Genomic DNA, 21134 nt, shown 5'->3' with positions numbered 1-21134 from the left:
CCTCCTGTCAGCTTCATCTGAAAACTCATAATGGCCATGGTAAGCAACCGGTAACTTCAGTTTTGCAAATTTTCCGAACACAAAAATAATCCCCACCATGTCCTGTACTCTAGAACTTTGGGGTATTGGCCAGACTTTGTTTTGAAGAAGTACAGAACTGTTGTCTAACAAGGGTCTGGAATAGCCTGCAAGAATTTTCTCTCTGTCTCTCTCCCCCAACCCTGCCTCTATCCAAACATGAGTGTTAGTGCCACAATGTCCAACAAAAGAAGATAAACTCTACCATCTGCTTCACTGAGCTGTGAAGTGTGTGGATCTGCCTTTAGTCAGCAGCTAGGTAGTCTTACACGCCACAGCCTTACCAAGAAATAACTTGGAACTGTCCACTTTCTCATGCCTGTGAAAAGCCTGGTGGAGAGAAACTACAGTGCCGGAGAATTGTTTGAAAGGCATGCAGATGACCCCCTCCTCTACATAGTCTCTGGGTCAAGTGAGTTCCAAACCTGCTACATATCAGAGACATCCGGGGAGTTCTATTTGTTTTGCTTTGTGTTTAAATACAGATTCACAGGACACGCTTCCAGAAATTCTGATTAAGTAAATCTCATGAAACCATTTTTAAAAGATCTTCATATGAGCTTGATACAAAGCTAGATTGGGAACCACTGGGCTATGTTTTATCCTGAATTAAGCCAGACCATCAAAAAGCTGTTTGTACCACTTTTTTTCACCCTTACAAAATTGTCTCTACCAAGTCATGCTTTACCCTTATGCCATCTGCTTATATTGAGATGCTATTAAAAAAAGATACGCATGACACCTCTGAATTTACTGGAGGGATTATTTTAAGAATGATGTTTTTTACATCCCAGTAGCAAAATCCTACCATATTGCCCAGCCCAGGGTTTTTCAAGTTTTTTGGACGATAATCCACCAAAAGAAATATGTTTTACATTATCACCCAGTACACAGGTACCTACACATTTAATAACTAAAACAAGCCTTATAAAATATTACCCATTCCACATGCATTTTATCGCTTTTTAATGCTGGCTTCCACCCGTTAAATGATTTATTGACCCCTAGATGAGTTGCAAGTTGCATTTTAAAATCAGCAGTATAGGGACTTCCCTGGCGATCCAGTGGTTAAGACTTCACCTTCCAGTGCAGGGGGTGCGGGTTTGCTCCCTGGTCGGGGAGGTAAGATCCCACATGCCTCGCGGCCAAAAAGACCAAAACATAAAACAGAAGCAATATTGTAACAAAGTCAATAAAGATTTTAAAAATGGTCCACATCAAAAAAAAATCTAAAAAATTAAAATAAAAATATAAAATCAGCAGTATAGCCAGATATCTTTTTCTGGAAACTAGCCCTAATCCTCAGACAAACTAGGCCACCTGTCCACAGTCTATTGCTCCAATAGCAGTACCAGAGCCAACGCAATCACATCCTTCTCCCAGGAATTTGGAATTAGGACTGAGAGATTTTAGTTTTTCTAAATCTAGGTAGCTAACATAGAAACATAGAATGCTGTAATATTGAAAGTCAGAAGCTATCCACAGACATGCCTTCCCATCATGTGGCCTGGAGAAATGCAGAAAACCAAGTTGCAGGAAAAATGTGAAAAGAACAGGAAGGATGAAAGAGATTCACAAAGAGGAGAGAAGAGACCAAAAGTGCTGTGACAGCTTTCCATCCCTGATCATTTGATTTCTTGAAATGAGCTGCATTCCTGCCTTTGAATTCCATGTAATATTCCAAATCTTTACAATAAGATGCACTCTTTTGCTTATGCTGGTTCAAATGGTTGTTTCTGTTATTGCAACCAAGATTAATCTAATTATATTGGTTTTATATGGCTTTTGTAACAAATTACCACAAACTTGGTGATTAAACAATGTAAGTGTATTATCTGGCAGTTCTATAAGTCAGAAGTCTGACACAGGACTCACTGGACTAAAATCAGTGTCAGTAGAGGAGAATCTGTTCCCTTGACTTTTCCAGTTTCTAGAGGTTACCTACATCCCTTGGGTTCATGGCCCTTTTCCTCCATCTTCAAAGGCAGCAATATTGCATCTTTCTGACCGTGCTTCTGAGGTTACATCTCCCTCTGATTCTAGCTAGGAAGGTTCTTAGCTTTTTTTTTTTTTTTTGAGGTACGCGGGCCTCTCACTGTCGTGGCCTCTCCTGTTGTGGAGCACAGGCTCCGGACGCGCAGGCTCAGTGGCCATGGCTCACGGGCCCAGCCACTCCGCGGCATGTGGGATCTTCCCGGACCGGGGCACGAACCCGTGTCCCCTGCATCAGCAGGCGGACTCTCAACCACTGCGCCACCAGGGAAGCCCAAGGTCCTTAGCTTTTAAGGACCCAAATGATTAGATTGGGTCCACCCAGAAATTCCAGAATAATCTCCCCATCCCAAGGTCCTTAGCTTAATCACCTCTGCAAAGTGCTTTTTGCACAGAAAGTAACATTCACAGCTTCCAGGAATTAGGACATGGACATCTGGGGGAAATGTGGGGGTGGATCCACACTAACATACAATCACTCTATGCCTTAATGTATTTCAATCCTGAGTGTCAGGGAAAAAAATCTTTTTCTCCTTGAAAAACTGATTTCCTTATAAAGAAAGAAAACCATGAAATTGATCACTTTTCCCTTTTCACCTTCGCTTCTAGGAAGACAGGAACCAAATTTGCAGCTCAACATTAATAATTTTGTCAAACTCTACTGCTTGCATATCAGTGTTACAACTTTCTTCTGTTCTCTCTCTCTTCCCTCATTTCTACCTTTTTTCTTCATTGTATTGACTGTATTATTTTCAGCTGCTTCAGATATTTTGACTTGTTGTTTCCTCTGCCTATAAGGCTCTGCCCCCATACCTCCACAAGGCTGGTTCCTTTTCATCATCTATATCTCAGCTCACATGCCACCTCCTCAGAGAAGCCTTCCCTGATCCCCCTATCTAAAGTAGTCCCTCCCACAGTCTATCACATTACTTTACTTTGTTGTCCTAGAGCACTGAACACCATCTAAGACAAACTGATTTATTTTCTTTCTTCCCTCACTGGAAGTTAAGCTTCAAGACAGTAGGGACCCAGCCTCTTTGTTTATTGCTTTGCTCCCAGTACCTGGAACAGTGGCTGACAGTTAGTAGCTATTTAGTAAAAAACCATGGCATTAGTAAATGAAAGAATGAATAAAGGAAGGGCAGGAAGAAGGAAAGAAGAGACTTTGTAGAACATGTTGATATATAGACGGATAGATAAATAGGTAGATAGGTTGACAGATAGACAAATATTCATTTCTGATGTGCAAATGTCACCAATATTTATAGGGAAGAATCAGAGAAACTACACAAGGAAGTAAAACATAACTCCCTACAATATGTTCATAGAGCTACTGGGTTTTCTTGGGGAACCCTTTATGTAAATGCCTTAGACAGAAAGTTTCTTGAAGTTTTCCAGTGGCTCAAGGCAGCTACCTTAAATATCCCGGCTGGTTACCATGTCTGAAGTCATCAGTTCTCAGTGAGGTGATGGATTACAACACCATGACCCCTAACAACAACAAACTCTTGACACTGCCAAGGGAGCTCAGTCTATTCCAGGGCTCATTACTGCACAGCAATCGGCTCTCATTCTAGTCCAGTAATTATCAACGTCACCACTGGCAACAAGTGTTATATGCTGTTTACTTAAACACTCTATGGTAACGTCATTGTTACAATGCAATATCAAATTGCTTGACATTTAAGAGAGATCAGAATCGAAGTCTGTCAATATAACAAAACATAGAAGCAATTAGATAGTTTGTTCCAGGGTTTGTTGACCCTGTTAGTAAAAATATCAAAGTCTTGGAGGGAAGAGATGGACTTCAGTTTTCATAAGTCAAGAAGCAGTTGATTTACACATTAATTACAATTTATCTCTGTTATTCAAAAGACTTTTAAAAGACTCTATATCACAAAAACATCACTCCATATTTTTTCTGTTCTATAAGATAAGTTATGATATTTTTAAATCATTATGTGTTATATTAAGATTTCTTAAATTGGGGGACATGTCTTTGAAAAGTGTATAATGCAAAATGTAACTTTATCCTAATGATAGCTCTTTGATTATTGGTAGGCTCTACCAATTTATACAAAGTCTTTCCACTTTTCTCTTCTCCTACCTTGACAAAAGTAAAACTGTACCTTATCCCCACAGCTCAAAAAGAAATAAACATTTAGCAATTAACTCAGTTTTTCTGATCAACTGTGGATGTCTGACCCAGCCCCCTTTTCAGATAAAACTAATAGAGTTCAGGTTAGTACATGCCAAAACTAAATTAATGGTTCATAGAGTGGAAGACTTGATATTGTTTAGATGGAAATACTCCCCACATTGATCTACAAATTCAATGCAATCCTTATCTAAATTTCAGCTGCCTTTTTTGTAGAAATTCACCATCTGATCCTAAAATTCATATGGAGATGCAAGAAACTCAGAGGAGGCAAAACAATGGTAAAAAGAAGAACAAAGTTGGAGGACTCACACTTCCTGATTTCAAAACTTACTACAAAGCTTTAGTAATCAAGACTGTCATATTGGCATAAGGATAGACATATAAAACAACAGAATAGAATTGAGAGTCCAGAAATAAATCCATGCATCATTGAACAACTGATAAGGGTGCCATGGCAATTCAATGGGTGACAGGATAATCTTCAACAAATGATGCTAGGGAAACTGCAAGAGAGTATATTTGAACCTGTACCTCACACCATATACAAAAGTTAACTCAAAATGGATCAAAGACCTAAACATAGGAGCTAAAACAATAAAACTCTTAGAAAAAACACAGTTATAAGTCTTCAAGACCTTGGATTAGGCAATGGTTTCTTAGATATGGCATCTAAAGCAAAAGCAACCAAAGAAAAAATAATAGATAAACTGGACTTCATCAAATTAAAACTTGTGCTTCAAAAGACTATCAAGAAAATAAAAGACACCCACAAAATGGGACAAAAATATGTGCAAGTCTTATAAGTGACAACAGTCTAGTATCTAAAATATATTAAGAATTCCTACAACTCAACAGTAAAAAAACAAATAACTCAATGTAAAAGTGGGCAGAGAATTTGAAGACATTTTTCCAAAGAAGATATACATAAAGCCAATAAGCATATAAACAGATGCTCAATATCATTTGTCATTGGGGAAATGCAAATCAAAACCATAATGGGGTACCAATTAATACCCACTAGGATGGCTAGAATCAAAAAGGCAATAATGTAAGCTGGTGATGATGTGGAACAATTGGAACCTTCATACATTGCTGGTGGGAATATAAAATGGTAGAGCTGCTTTGGAAAATAGGCTGGCAGTTTATTAAACAATTAAGCACAGGGCTTCCCTTGTGGCGCAGTGGTTAAGAATCTGCCTGCCAATGCAGGGGACACGGGTTCGAGCCCTGGTCCGGGAAGACCCCACATGCCCGTGTGCCACAACTACTGAGCCTGAGCTCCAGAGCCCATGTGCCACAACTCCTGAAGCCCGGCGCCTGAAGCCCGTACTCTGCAACAAGAGAAGCCACCGCAAAGAGAAGCCCACGCACCACAACGAAGAGTAGCCCCCGCTCACCGCAACTAGAGGAAGCCCACGCACAGCAACAAAGACCCAACGCAGCCAAAAATAAATAATAATAAAATTTAAAAAAAATTAAGCATAGAGTTACCATATGACCACTACCCAAGAGAATTGGAATTACATGTCCACACAAAAAACTTATATACAAATATTCATAGAAGCATTATTCATAATAGCCAAAAATGGAAACCCAAAATGGCCATTAAATGATGAATAAACAAAAAATGGTATATCCATACAATGGAATTGTATTTGGCTACAAACAGGAATGAAGTACTGATACATGCTACAACATGGATAAACCTTGAAAACATTATGCTAAGTGAAAGAAGCCAGATGCAAAAAGCCATATCTTGTATGATTCCATTTATATGAAATGTCCCAAATAGGCAAGTCTGTATAGAGAAAAAGTAAATTAGTGGTTGCCAGGGACTGGGAAGAGGGAATGGGGAAAGACTGTTAACAGGTAGAGAATTTCTTTTGGAGGTGATAAAAATGTTCTAAAATTAGACAGTGGTGATGGTTGAACAACCCTGTGAATATACTAAAAACCATTGAATTTTACACTTTTAAAAAGTGAATATTAGGTATATGAATTATGTCTCAACTTAAAGAGTAAAGTAAAAAAAACTAAATAATACTTTATATTTCATGGATTCTAAAACCCACACTGTTTTCACTTTTTAAACTTCTTTGAAATTGGGTTGCATAATTGATTACATATTACTATTGCTGTCAGCCAGGTAGCAGTCCTGACGTGTAAAAGTCTTCCTGAAGGACCAAGAGAGTGCCAGCATCTTGGTGTCTTAGTTTTCACAAAATACAGGTGATATTCACTCACCTAATGTCATCAACTCTGTTCCAGGCACTGTTCCAAATGCTTTCTGTATTTTAACTTATTCAACCCTCACAACAGCTCCATGAGATAAGTACTGTTATTATCCTTATTTTACAGACAAAGAAACAAAAGTACAGTGTGCTGGAGTGATTTGTCCAAGATCACACAGCTGGTTCGTGTGAGTCCCATCCAGGCTGTTCTGGTCCAGAGTCTGTGCTCCTAACCGTTAGGCTTCACTGCCTCACTTACCTGTGAGTGCAAGACAGCCATTACTGTCAACGGTCTTCAAGGATTCCTACCAAAGTTGGCCAAAAGAGTAACGACAGCTCATAATGAGTCTTGCAGTGGTTCAGTGATTAAAAACACCATTCATTTGGAAGTTTGACTGGTTCATTCAAACATCTTTTGGCTATGTCTAAGGGAGTTCACAGCCTGGAACTTCATTTACAGAGCTCAGATAAGAGGGAGTAACCGCTTCCTGCTTGACTTACAAGGTGAGTAAAGGGAGCTGGAGCTTTAGTCCAGACCCTCCTCATTTTTCCCAGCTGACTGCAGAGACTGACCTCCTTCTCCTATGAGCCTGACTGGGTAAGGGACAGGGCAGACCAGGTCCCAGCACGGGGATGGAGGGATGAAGTCTCTAACTCATGTGCGAAGGATGTGGAGCCAGAGGAAACACCACCAAAAGCCATCTCAGGAAGAAGTGCAGGATCAAACCTGAGGCAAATATTCCACCTCCCTATTACCTGACATCCAAACTTGCTGATTTAATGCAAAGTCAATCGTTGGAAGATTGGAAGGACTCCTGAGGATTCAAGGATGTATAGCATTCCAGGCTCAGGAGAGAAAATGGATTGTATCACTTCCAAGAAACTATAGGCAGAAAGAAAGGATAGCTAAGCCCTCCCTGTCCCCATTCTGCCAAGGCTCTTGCCACACCCACCCCAGCTGAGCCCCTTGGATACCAGATGCCTCTTTAAGATGACTGGGGAAACGTGGCTGAAGCCAGATTGCTTCCCACAAGCTGACCCCACAGACACACTCAGTTCCTGGAGGCCAGAGTGAGGATGGAGACTAAACTCAACGCCCTTCACTGCCACTCCACATCCCCTTACAGAGGCTAGCAGTAGCACTTTCCAGCCATGAAGTAATTTCACCTCCTCCAGCTTAGGCCTCGGCCTCAGAGTCCGGAAGCCAAACACAATCCTTTCAGTAGAGAAAAGACGGAAGCAAAGAGGACAACAGAAGACACACCCAAATAAGGCAGGGTACCAGCTCTGAACTGTTGCATAATGGAAAGAGGAATGGGTGGGCAGAGGAGGTGCCTGGAATCACCATCCTTTAATTCATTTTTTTCTCTTCTTAAATTTTCATTTGGTAAAAATTTCAAACTTACAGAAAAGTTGTGAAAATAAAAATAGAAAGAATACCCATATACCCTCTAAACCCAGATTCACCTATTAATATTTTACCCCATTTGCTTTATTTGTATCCTATATATATTTTTTCTAATTAGATATTTTCCTAATTAAATATATATGTTGAAAAAATACAATGTAGATAAATTATATTAAAAATATTTTTACATATTTAAATTATAAAAAAAATATTTTTTGCACCATTTGTATGTAAGTTACATACACTATGGCCTTTTACTCCTAAATACTCCAGTGCATATTCCCTAAAAAAAGGGTAATTTATTATATAACCACAGCACAGTTATCAACTGTAGTATATTTAGCATTGATACAATACTGTAATCTACTGTCCATATTCCAATTTTGTCAGTTGACCCAATGATGTCCTTTAAGCATTTCCCCCCTTCCACTACAGGACCCAGTTTAGTCCTGGATATTGCATTTAGTTGTCATGTGTCTTTAGCCTTTTTTAATGTGGAACATTTTCATAGCTTTTCTTTGTCTTAGTGACATAGACATTTTTTAAAAATCCAGCCCCCTATCCCCTAACATAACGTTCCTCATTTTGGGTTTGTCTGATGTTTCTCCATAATTAGGTTCAGAGTATGCATTCTAGGCTGCGATATTGGATGGGTGATGTTGTGTCCTTCTCAGGGTATCACTTCCGGATGCACGTGTCCACCTGTGCCTCACTGGTGACGTTATTTTGATCACACAGTCAAGGAGTTGTCTTATTTCTCCTCTGTTTAATTACTGTGCATTTTTTTCTCCCTCACAACTAATGAGCCATCGGTAGAAAGGCAATTTAAGGCTGCGCAAATATCCCGCTCCTCATCAAAATGTCTCCCTAGCACACTTTCCTGACTTTGCCAGAGCTAAATGAGCACCGCTGGCGCCACCTATGGGGCTTCTGGCACACTGCAACAAAGGGAATGGGCTGTGGATCCTCCCTCACTCCTGCCACTTGTCTGGTGCCCAGGAGCTTTTTTGGCCTTAGACATTTTGAAAGAAGAGCTTTTTGAGACTTGAGTCACAAGGCTTGAGTTCTAGCTCTGACATCGCCACCAACTCATGAGGAAACTGGGACAAGTCCTTCCCCTTCTCAAGACTTCAGTGTTCCCAGTAAAATGGGAAGTTGGATGACAAAGACCTGATTTCATTCATTCATTCAACAAATATTTGTTGAGCAACTACAGGCACTGTTCTAGGATCTGGGCAAGATTTCTGCTTTCAGGGAGCTTACACCATATGAGGGGTGACCTAGACAATGTAAGAAAACAAATTAAGGAAATGGATAAATACACATAGTAGTAAGTGCTATGCTGACAGTAAAACAAGATTGTGAGAGTGAGTGCCTGGGGTCCACTTTAGATTGGGTAGTTAGGAAAAACTCTCGGAAGAGGGGTTTTGGCTAAGACATAAAAGATGATATTTGAAATATACCATGATAAAAGTTTAAAAATACATATAAAAGTATTTGTATAAGTATAAAAGCAGTACAGCATTTTAACACCAAAATTTGGGAAAAAGACAGAAAAATTATGCATAATGCTACCACCCTAATATATTTCAGGATAATAACATTTTATATATTTGTATTTGTATCATTTTCTTTTATTTTACATATAATTCTGTTTTGCTTTTTTCAATTTAGCATCATCTCCTAATTATTTTCCATGTTGTTATTCTAGATGCAAACATTGCATGCCTCATATTCCATTTGTTAAAATTATTTGCTCTTTTTCCCTCCCAAGAACAGTTCAATAAACATCCATGTCCCCTTCATCTAGATTTACCAATTGTTAACTTTTTGCCACATCTGTTTCACTTCTAATAATGTAATATGTAGTTTTTCTACCCCTGAGAGTTAGTTGCAGACATCATGATCCTTTGTCCCTAAACACTTTAGCACGTACCACCTAAAAACAAGGCCTTTTTCCTCTGTAACCACAGCTCAAAGTATCGCTCTCAGGAAGCTTAATATTAACACAAATTATCAGCCCATATTAAAATCTCCCCACTTGTCCCAATAATGTCTTTTCAAATGAGCTCGATAATTATTTTAACTGATATCTCTGCTTTCTGAAATACTTGAGAGGTTTCTCAAGCCAGAAGAAGTTTAGAACTTCTTTCTCCCTTTATGTATCTTCTGACTCTGTTGGATTCCTAATTCAAACAAAGGCTTTGAGAGTCTTTGTCTCGGTTCAAATATGACTATAGACTCTTTAAATATCATTTTTAATTATATCATATTAATTATTTAACCATCTTTTATAGGCTTTTCATTGTTTCTAATATTCTACCATTACAAATCTTGATCACACCTAAAAAATAACATAAAAATTAAAGATAAAAAGTAATAACACTAAAAATAATAAATCCTAATATCATCAAATATCCTGAGTTTTCATCTTTTCCCAATCATCTCATAATATTCTTTAAACCAGGATGCAAATAAGTTCCATACTTTGCAATTGTTTTATATGCTTTTTTAAGCCTCTTTAGTCTGTAGGTTTCCCCCCCATCTCTTTTTTTTTTTCCTTGCAATACATTTGTTGAAGAAACCAGGTCATTTGTTCTGTCATTGCTCACAGACTGGATTTTACTGATTGTATCCTTGTGATGTCATTTTAAATGTTCCTCTGTTCTTTGCTTTTCCTCTCAATTGGGAACTACATCTGTAAATTGGTAGTTAAATCTAGAGACTTGATTAGATTCAGATTCTATTTGTTTGGAAACACTTCATAGATGATGTTGTGTATCAGGAGACATGTAATGTCTGGATGTCTCTGTGATACGCGTAACCTTGGATGGTCACTGCCTAGATCCATTCATTCACTGGGGGTTGGAAAATGGTGATATTCCAGTTTACCAACCCTTCCATTATTAGCTTGAAAACTTCTGAAAGAGATACTTCCCCTTGCAAACAAAGAAGAACAAAGAGCATTGCTCACCACCCAGTTGGACAAGGATTAAGCTATCAGCCACAGCATTCTTAAGATGCTTTTCCCCCTAACTCTCCTTCAGACTTGCTGCCTGTATTTTAAAGAACAGGATGTGTTCATGCAATAAGAAGCAGAGAGCTGAGTTCTTCCCTAGAGAGAAAGCTCCCCAATCTACTCTTCTCCATCTTGTGTCTTAATGATGTTGGAGTCTGAGGTGAGAAGACCATGAAGCATGTTCAACCATCTCCACTCAAAAAACACTCCAGGACACAATTACTGGTAAAGAAAAGTGCTATCTTTTAATTTGTTCTAGAATGTGTAGGTCCTATTAAGATCAGTGACACTTCCCCTTATCATGTTCCTCCCTCATGCCCCCAACCACTTTGGATCCAATGGCCACTTCTAGAAAAGGCCTAGGAGGAACTCACCCTACATAGCCAACGAAGGGGTGCAGTTTGAGGAATGGGTGTATGGCTCCAGAAGCAGCACCAGCTACTAAAGGCTTTCCTCAAAGCATCTCATTTTGGCCTGTGAGTCCCTTTGCCCTGCCTTGGTCAAGACTCCCTAGCTGTGAACTGCTCCAGTGTTCCCTGTTCCCTGTGTGGCCTGAGCTTTAGAATTAGAATCACCATTACCATCTTTAGAGCTGTAGAGCCTCTGAGAGAGCACTGTTTTCACCATCCTTCCTCCCCACAACTTTATAGATGGGGAAACTGTACCCAAGGTCACACGGTCCACAACTGTCAGAGCCAAAATTTTGATGTTCAGCATCTCAAATCAGACATCTTTCTACCATACCCTCCTGCCTCCAAGAAAACAACCGGCATCTGCCTCTAGCTCCAGGAACAACTGGAGCAAGCAGGTGGTGGTGACCAGAACAGACGGGAAAGACCCGGCTAACGGGGCCAGGCTGACCCCAGCTGAACCCCAAGCAAGTGATGAATCACAGCACTGCCCAGTTTCCCTCCGTCAGAATGTTATCAGTGGCAGACACCCACCCCTGCCAGGATTCTCCTCCTGGCTAGCAGAACTGAACCATGCATGGAAACATGCTTACCAAGATTCCAAGACCTTAGCGACCAAGGCAGGCTCTAACTGGCATGAGGATCCTGGTGATGAGCTGCCCACCAGCTGGGTAATCCAGCTCACCAAATTCCTTCTTGGTAAGATCCAATCCACATTCTTGGGCTGATTTATATAGGGCCTCTTAGCAAACATGGCTAAAATCTGTCTCTGTGCTGCACTGGGAGAGACAGACAGAATCACAGATGGTGTCCTCCCAGCAGAGCTCATACACATGCTTGGCATGAGGAGAACTGAGTCCAGGAGAAGAAATGAACTCAAAGAGAACAGGCAGACACAGAGGGCAGGGAGCAGGGGCAGCTGTGCTCCCTCCTGCCTATCCTACTCCTGAAGAGGCGAGACCACAGAAAGCTGCAGATGTGTCCCCCTGTCAGTATTTCAAGGAAGGCTCAGCCTGTGTGGCTGAAAGGTAAGAGGAATCCAGAGAATTGTGGAGTCATGAAAGCCAAGTGAAGAGGGTTTTTCAAACAGGAAGTGGCAGATGATGTGAAATGCTGTAGAGAGTTCAAGACAGTTGAGGACAGAAAGGTATTCGCTTGATTTGGCAACTGGGTGGTCACTGGTGACTTTTATGAAAATCTATAGAGGATTGGAAAGTGATGAAGAAGAAATCAATGAACAGATTTTTTTTTAAAGAAACTTGGCTATTGAGGATAAAACTGTAAGTGCAACAGACTCTAAGAAATTCTGTTTTAATCTTGGGGAGAACTTTGTTTGTTTGTAAGCTATGTGGAGGTAACCAATGGAGAGGGAGGTTGAAGACCCTGGAAAATGGGAGCAGTGGGATATGCAATGGAGCAAAGTCTTGAAAGACATAGAGCAGGATTCAAGAATAGAGCACCAAACAGGAGCAACTGGAAAGGCGCTGAGGAGGGATACAGACACAGAGGGATGGGAGGGGGAGAGGAGCACACGGACAGCCAAGTTTTTGCTTTAGGGCCTCTCTTCTGTGAAGTGGGCAATGAGGCCAGTCATTTGCTGACAGCAAAGATGAAGGGCATGGATAGAAAGCAGAGCAGTAACAAGTCAGAGACACACCAATCAATACTGAGAGCCCAACTGAGACTGTCAACTCTGAATTTTTCATGCTTAGGAGCCCAGAAAAAGGGAGCAAAAAATAGGTTGATGCAGAAAATGGAGAATGGTTGATAGTTTCAGCAAGAGTTGGAGGAGATGAGGAAGTTCAGGATGCTGACAAAACCATCAGTGTGTCCTGGGCCATGGGTTTAGGCTCAGGAGAGGAAGAAGTCCAGGAGAAAGCTGAAAGACTGGGAGAACAGAAAGCTAAGGTCTTGGAACTGGGCTAAAGGAGCAAGCAATTTATTTAATAGCAGTGGAAGAGTGGGAGAAGAGGAAGCATAGGGGATGGTAATCCAAAAAGAGCAAAGTCTCGGTTCAGGAGTTCAGAAGAGAAGACTATAGGTGACACCATGGAGTGAGACAGAAAGCAGAGCAGAGCCCAGGAACAAACAAGGAGAGGTGTAGGTCTTAGAGGCAAGGCAAAGACCTGTTGCCAGAAATGGGTACAGAGAGCCAGAGTCCGCCAGGGTTGATGGTAGGGTCTTCTGTGGAGCAGAGCGTACAGAGGATCTGGTGGCTGCTGCTAGGGAGGGGGTACCTGCAAAGACAGGCAGGGTGTGTAGTTGGCAATTGCTGGAAGTTAGGCAAGGCCAACCTACCCATTTTCTAGAAGAGTGCACTAAAATCTCCTTTGCATCAACTGAAGCCACTCCATTCTTCTGTTTCTCAGTATACCCAAGAAACCCAATTCCTCTTCTAGGACTGCATTCTGTACCATAAGAATCCAGAATTCATTGTATTTCCATTTCATGACTTTGTCAATGACCAAAGGACTTAACTGACTCCACAATGGGGCCATTAAGGGAATAAGTCAAAAACGGCATTAGCTCAAATGTTAGCAAAGAGCCAGTGAAGTCAGTCACTCAGCTAGTAGCCTTTTGTTCAACTTCTGAAACATCATGTTGTTTTCTGCATGCAAAAACAAAACAAAACCAGCAGTTAAAACACTGGTGCTAAGTACACAGGAAAAGCCAGGGAGAGGGCACTGTTGTGGGGTAACCAACGTAGGGATGGTGGGCCGGGGCTTCACACCCTTGGAGGAAAGGACACCCTACCTCCAACCCCTCCCCCACTGCTCAGGTGCCTAAAGGGAGCTTCTCAGCATGCAGGGTCTCTGCAGTGGGAAGGGAATATGTAACTCTCTACCACATTACTAAGGTCCCCTGGCCCAGCAGGCTACACTCAAGCTGGAAACTTCACTGATAGAAGTGAAGCCAAGCACTTAACTAGGTATTTTCCTTCATATTTGTGGTTTCTAGCTGGTCTTGGGGAAAGACGTCAGTTGGGTTTGAGCCTGTCATAGCCCTCACCCAGCTGCCCAACACAAAACACTGGTGAAGCTCATTCAAAGAAGGTGTGAAGGTGGGCCACACAAAGGAAAGATGACCAAGAGGAGGAATTAATGAGGTAATTACAGAGAGAACCTTGCCAAGCCAACTAAACAGAGAAAAAGATTTGAAAATGGAAAGGGAAGTGGTCAGAGCCCAAACCATAAAGTCATGTGAGCTCCAAAGAGTAGAGGGTTACATGCAAAGATCGCCTGGCTACTGGATTATTCAAGACCTAGTTACCCCAAACTAGAAAACAGGATTATGGAAGTTCATCTGCTTAGGAGAGCTTGGCATGTGCTGGTGAAAGAATGGCAAGTCAGTGGGCACAGTCTGCTTTGAAGTGAAGATGCTCTCTCAGCCTGGGTGGAAAAGAAACGAGCAGTTCCATCCACTCACAAGGAGAGAAGAAATGTTTTCTCTGATCAAAATTATCCCATTAACAAGGGCCCTACAAATAAACTGCATCTCTTAGCAAAAGTAAAGCCATGACCTACGGCTCCCTTGAAATTAGCTAAGCCATGACAGGACCAGGGAGAGCCGTCCCCAGGCCAAGCCAACATCAGCAACAGGTTCCCTCTCAACCAAGCCCTTGCTCGTGAAGTGGCCTGACCCCCAGCACCTGCCTATGCCTATTCCTCCCAAACACCTTGCACAGACCACAGCAATCCATCCGAGATGCAGCCTGGAGCTCCGCTCCCATGCCTGTGACCTCCAGAACACTTCTCTCTGCATTCTAGGAGAAATAAAGGCCTGAAGTTGCTTCAGGGTCACCAAAGGACACCAAAGAGGCTTCTCGCCTCTCAGTTTTCCCCTTTTCCACGCCAGATAGAACTTCCACGAATGCTTAGGTCTGGCTCCTGCTGGTCCCTCTGGCCCTCTCCAACCTCCAGCAAAAAAAGGGCTGCCAGCAGAGTCTTGGCTTTTTCTGGGCTGTGGACAGCCTGAGGGCAGGCGAGTCAGAGGACTCACTTCTGATCTTTGGCTCTGTGAAGTGGAGAAGCTGAGAATTAGGATCTCTACGCAGGAGGAGAGACCCAGCAGAGAGAGCTGGTTGTGGGTCATTCTCCTTGGCCTGGAACCTCTGTATGTGAAGCAGACAGCAGCTTCCTCATAGTTTTCCCAAGCAGAACTCAGGGTCTGGACCTCTGAATGGACATAATGAAGGGGTGGCCGCCAACAATCACTTCTAAGAAGCAGGTTCTGACACCAAAGCAGTGGCACAGATGGCAGGCTCTGAAGTCAACATCTTCTTAAGCCTGCCAGTGAAATCGGAGCCTAAAGATGTAAGTGGTCTCTGCACAGCCACCCAGCCCCATCAAGAATGCCATACCATCCAGAGCTTCACAGCGGCCACCTAAGTCAGCATCAGGAAAGGGGGCATGAAAAACAAATACCCTGAAAACCGTTAGAACCCGAATAGGCACCAGTTGAGACCTATGGCCTCTAGAAGCCTCATTGCCCTGTGCAGGGCAGGTGCCTCTGTCCGAGCAGGCCAAACAAAGGCAAACAGTGACAGTCTTTGGCTGTGCTGGGCCAGGGATCACAGGCCTGCCATATGTCAGAACCTCTCTCCCTTCTTTTACCCTCTTCTGGGCCCAGGAGGAGTTCAGATATATACATTGCTCCTGAGCCCTGCACACTGAAAGGTGAGAAATGTCGGCCTTCCTCAGCAGAAAGAATTCACCAAGGAAGTTTGGTCCTTCCGAGCCTAACTGGGCTTGGTCTTGTCAAGTGGACCCTACACAACTGATTGTTCTGGTAATAGGGAACACCCCCCTCTTTGCTGTTTACTCTCTGTAGTGGATGCACTACGGCTCCCAAATAAATGCTGTAAGATGCAAACGGCAAAGAAGGGCACTACAAGCTCAACAAGACTTGTCTCACATCCACAATCCAAAGAGAATGAGCTGAAAGGTGGGGAGGAGTGGTCAACAGGACGGGGCGCCAGCTGCCGGAGTACTTGGTCTCCTTCCAGCCCTCACACCTGGGAGATGCTGTTGGCCAGGCGGAACGACACTCTTTTTGCTCTTTCATTCTCCTGAAAGAAGAAAAAAATATTTGGCATCAGAATGGCCCAGTGTAGGGTTTATCAATGTGAAAAGACCAACTGTCCAGACTGGGATTCCCCAGAGCCAGTGTTTTATTCCACCCCAGGAATGCAACAGCAAAACTCACTGAAGCCACTAAACACTGTGTGCCAAGTGCTGCAAACCACCGGGGATGGCTAGTCAGATCCTGGCACACAGTGGGAAGGCAATACATTTCAGCAGAATTAAATAGCACTGAATCGACGTTTCAGGTCTGCACAGGTGAGACCAGACAAAAGGTCAGATTAGATGTCTTTCCTGCAAGCAAAACCTCTCCTTCCTTCTCTACACCAAGGGGCTGAAAAGACTCTCCCTTTCTCCCAAACCCAAGTTGAGATCAGGCACTGAGACCAGGTCCTTCTCTTCTTATGGGCATCACAGTGTGGAGTAATCACTGCACTGAGCTGGTCCTGCTGCACTGGTCCTGCTGCTAATTTTCTGGGTGACCCTGGGTAGGTACCCCCATGTCTCAGGGTTCTGAGCCTCAGTGGTCCTTGGAGCTGATGAGCCCTGCACTGCCTTGCCTTTGTCTGAGGCTAAGGGGTTGGAAGTGAGGGCTCATTGTCACCACTCTCTTGTGCCACCCGAGCAGCTTCACTTCAGGTTACTCTGTACATGCTGCGTGGGTGCCCCCTGCCAGCCCAATCACCCACCCACCTGCCTGCCAGCTGGCAGCACCTCCTTACCATATGTCGCCGCCGCCTCTTGGGCTGGATGCCCTCCTGCATGCAGTGGGGCCATGGAAAGCCCTGGGGAGTGGAATACCCACTCTCACTAGACACCTCTTCAGAGTCTGAGTCCTCCTGCCTTGGCTGAGCAAACCGTTTCTCCGGGTAGATCTCCTTCAACCAGCCCTCAAAGAACACTTCCAGGCAGCGGCCTGCCTCTGCAACCTCTGAGTCGGGCTGAAGGGGGAGGAGAGCAGTGATGGTCTGGCCCCCTTCCACCAGCCCATCTCTTCCAGGCCCCTCAAGAGCTATACAGAGAGCGCAAAGCCTGGCTGGGTCTCTGGGATGTCTGGAACTTTACATTTTCTCCTCAGGGCCCAGGATAACCAGTTTAGTATCAGCTCTTAAAGCAGACGTGACCCTGACAGTTACCCACAGATGGCCAGTCACTAGCAGCACCCATATTCCTCCTGAGTCCACGCTGAGGCCCCGATGTGGGAAAGAGCTTATAAACATTCACTGCAGTAGGCCCCAGGAGGTCTGCTCCCAGCTCCTCCTGGCAGCCCAGGCCCGAACCAGACACTTCTGTCCAGCCATGACAGTCTTGGGGTCACTGGAAATAGGGGAGAGGGAAAACAGGGAAGACATACATAATTGAACTTAGCACAGTTCCAGAACATGAGGCGGACGTCTGATACCACCTCCTCCGGGGTGGTGTAGTGGGCTGGGTCCTTCTTCTGCAGCTTCCTCCGGATGATCGACAGGTCCATGGGTCTCTTGATAATCTGGTAGTAATGCCGGGCCTTGCGGGAGGAGAGAAGGGGAAGCAAATAGGAAGAGAGAAGTAGAGGAAAAAGCGAAGGATAAGAAGGAAGGAGAGATAGAGAATGAGTTGGAATGGAAATAATAGAACATAAGACAAAGGCAGCAAGAAGAAACATGTGGAGGGAAAAGACAAAGAGAGAGGGAAAAGGAGGAGTGGTTTACATGTCAAGTCAGGTCTGACGCAGCAGCAGCTGTTGGTTGGGGGGCTGTAGTGGCCATGGCCCCCGGGTCCCCTACGCCATGCACAAATTACTCCTGCTTCCAGTGGCCACGCTCTGAGCCCACCCTGGGCACTGCCATGATCTGCTCCAGGCCCAGGGCGCTCTGAGCAGCAAGTCCAGTAGCCGGCAGAAGCAGTGAGGCTTTCCTTACCAGCGGGCTGACAGGCTCGTGGAAGGGCAGGCTGAGGCTGTTGCAGCACAAGGACAGTACCAGCTTCTCACACTTCTGCAGAAAGCAGAGTTGGCAACCGTGTTACTTTGTTCTGGCCCCACCTCAGTAAGGACTAACGATAGCGACCCTGATGGCTCTGTCCCACAGGGTACGAGTCGCTATACTAAGGCACAGTGCAGCCTCCCAGGCCAGAGGAAAACAGCTGGCAGAAGAAAAATCGTAGTGAGCCCCCATAGGCACAGCCCAAAAGAGAGGTATCCAGAGAGGCCTCTCACCCCCTCAGAAAAGACTCAGCTCCCATGGGCACAGGCAGGCTGCCCCAGAGACCCTTCCCTACCTTCTGGTCATACGCGCTCAGGCCAGGAGGGGCCCGCACTCCAGGCTGGTTATAGCGGGCGTTCTCGCAGTCGTACTCCATCTCAGGCTGGCTCAGGCTGCGGCACAAGGTACACACCCAATCTCCCCTGAAGAGGCAAGTGAGGCCAAGTTAGCCCTCAGCACATCGCCCAGAGCCCCCTCCCTCGTCCCACTACCCCAAGACAAGCTTGGGGGGTGGTGACATGAGAAACTGAGTCCCTAGCCCTGCCCTGTAGAGAATGGCTTCCTAGCCACAAGCTTGAAAGAAATTTAGTAACTCAGGATTTAGTGAATCCAGAAAACTAGGAGTTACAAGGGGCTGGGAGAGGGGTAGAGGGACAAATCTGGACAGGAGGAAGCTGGGAACAGAGGAGGAAGGGAAGCATCCACCTGTCTGTGTGCAGAAGACACACAGCTATAGCGCCACGAAGTCACAGACCTGTAATTCATGCAGGCCCAGAGAAGGGAGGAAGCCCACCTGAGGGAGCTCTGTGGGCCTGGCCTGCGGTTGGCATGACTCACCCTGGGAAGCTGAGCAAGGCTGGCAAGTGGCAGGAAAGGTGGTACACTTTGGGGCAGCGGTCACAGCACAGCAACTCTCCCCCGTTGAGGCACACAGCACAGAAATCCTCATTCTCTATTGGTACTGGGGGTCCCTTCTTGGCTCCAGGCGTTCGAGGAATGAGCCTGTGTTCTTCAGGAGATGCACTCTCCACTTCTGGTGGCCGCTGCCCAGCCAGAGATGTGACAGTGACCTTTCTACCCCCCAGGTTTGGGGCCTGGATGGCATCAGACAGGTGGTCCTGGCTGACCTTGGGGAAGAAGTGAGTCTGAGCAGTCAGGGCACGGCACCAAGTTGTGGAGGGAGGGAGAGGAAAGATGACAAGCCCTGGGCACCAACTTATTCCAGGACCCCAAGACAGCCAAGCCCCAGGAACACCAGGACAGCTCACTCCTAGTGCGCAGCTCACAGACCACTTGTAGCAGGGTACAAGGTCTGGCCAAGCTACAGCCCCATTCAGAGACTCAGAACAATGCCAGAGCCAGAATTCTCCCAGTAGCAGAGAGGAAAGAGAGGCTCCTAGGCTGGGCCAAGGTTCAAGGAGAAGGCAGAGAAAAGTGGTACCTTAATGGACATGCTGGAGGACTCAGTACCACATTCAATGATCAGCAGGAAGCTCCCATCCTGCTCATTCTTCTGTGGCTTCAGCTTGAACACAGGCATCTCTCCTGAGGAGGCAGCACAGATCTTGAGCCGCTCCAGTCGCACATAGGGTATCTTGGGCTCACTATTGAAGGGTCTAGGGCAAGAACGACATCCCTGGGTCTCGGTGGGAGCCTCCTCTGGCCCCAACCTCTTAGTCAGGCTCACATGATCCTACAACTGAATTGCTGCTCAAGATCTCCTCAGTCCAACCCTCTATAGGCCCCTATTCCACCCTGCTACCAGCTCTGCCTGGCCGGGTCCTGCCAACCTCTGGGAGCCCTTTGATCAAAGAAGGGGGGTCCCCGAAGAGGGAGGACTGCACACAGACTGCGTGCCTCACGGTGCAGGAGCCAGGACATCCTCCCACAACCATCCCAGACGCCCAACCACACACCCGACCCCAGGGTCTGGGGGTTGAAGACAGCTGCAGGCAAACGTCTGCTTCTAGTTAAGTCATCAAGGATGCTCACTTCCTGTGCCAACCTCCCAGGACATGAGGTTGGAGGGTGAGAGAGGGAGGGTGGGCCCAGCGTCTGTTACCTGATGCTCTGGTTCCCTTTTGTACCCAGGCCTAGGGCTCCTTGTTCAAAATTCTCACACTCTAAGGCAAAAGACAAACAAATACACTTATGATAACACACCCTGTCACCCACACCTTCTACTCATATCTGCTACTCATGCTTTGGCCACACACCTGTCACACCATTGTTACCAACACCGTAATCACTCATAGTGGTGACAATCCTACCATATCTCCCCTTCCTGAGAGGGGAAGAAGGCCACTTTCTTTTAAAAAGATAAACACAGGTAACACTCAGAGGCTGCCTGGGGGTGAGGGCTCGGTCAGGTGCCAAGGGGCCAGCTTCTCACCTTCAAAATGAGCTCAGGAATCACTTGTTCCCCATACGTACACTGGTATCACCTGCTCTAAGGAGTCGTTCTGTCCAACCCCTGCCTTTTCAGCCAAGTGCTGGGATTTCAGCACAGCCTGAGAATCCAGCTCACCCTCCAGGGGCAAGAGGCCCCCAGGAACCCTCCCCTGAGAAGTGCAGTCTGTGTAGATGGGCAGGGAGCAGTGTGGGGAAAGAGGAGGACACTAGCAGTTACTGAGCGCCCACTCGGCACCAGGCACTGTCCTGAGCACTTTCCATGGGCAAGCAGGGTTCAAAAATTTAGGTGCTTAAAATTCGGGGTTACATTATTGTGTAGTTAAGAAGAACCAGTATGAGGAAAAAACCAGAAAGATTGTTTCATTTTCATCTATTAAT

The 21134-nt window shown here is 44.9% G+C and overlaps 1 protein-coding gene across 3 annotated transcripts in view; it reads right to left on the bottom strand.

The window, feature by feature from the left end:
* Positions 1 to 11112: 11112 nt before the first annotated feature.
* Positions 11113 to 21134, bottom strand: part of TRIM66 (tripartite motif containing 66) — a 61005-nt gene continuing 50983 nt past the window's right edge. For 2 of the 3 annotated variants that reach the window (XM_060159720.1, XM_060159721.1), the window contains 8 exons: positions 20407 to 20467; positions 19786 to 19960; positions 19182 to 19471; positions 18640 to 18766; positions 18282 to 18356; positions 17735 to 17887; positions 17103 to 17321; positions 11113 to 16367 (listed from right to left, as the gene is read on the bottom strand). In XM_060159720.1, the coding sequence (XP_060015703.1) occupies positions 16308 to 16367; positions 17103 to 17321; positions 17735 to 17887; positions 18282 to 18356; positions 18640 to 18766; positions 19182 to 19471; positions 19786 to 19960; positions 20407 to 20467 (1160 nt within the window). In that variant the 3' untranslated portion in view covers positions 11113 to 16307. The remainder of the gene's footprint in view (positions 16368 to 17102; positions 17322 to 17734; positions 17888 to 18281; positions 18357 to 18639; positions 18767 to 19181; positions 19472 to 19785; positions 19961 to 20406; positions 20468 to 21134) is intronic. The other variant, XM_060159722.1, reaches the window with a different exon arrangement.

Source organism: Lagenorhynchus albirostris, chromosome 9 (assembly GCF_949774975.1).
Source record: "Lagenorhynchus albirostris chromosome 9, mLagAlb1.1, whole genome shotgun sequence".
Classification (NCBI taxonomy): domain Eukaryota; kingdom Metazoa; phylum Chordata; class Mammalia; order Artiodactyla; family Delphinidae; genus Lagenorhynchus; species Lagenorhynchus albirostris.
The sequence above is the reverse complement of the archived record's forward strand: the minus strand, read 5'-3'. Positions and strand labels throughout refer to the sequence as shown.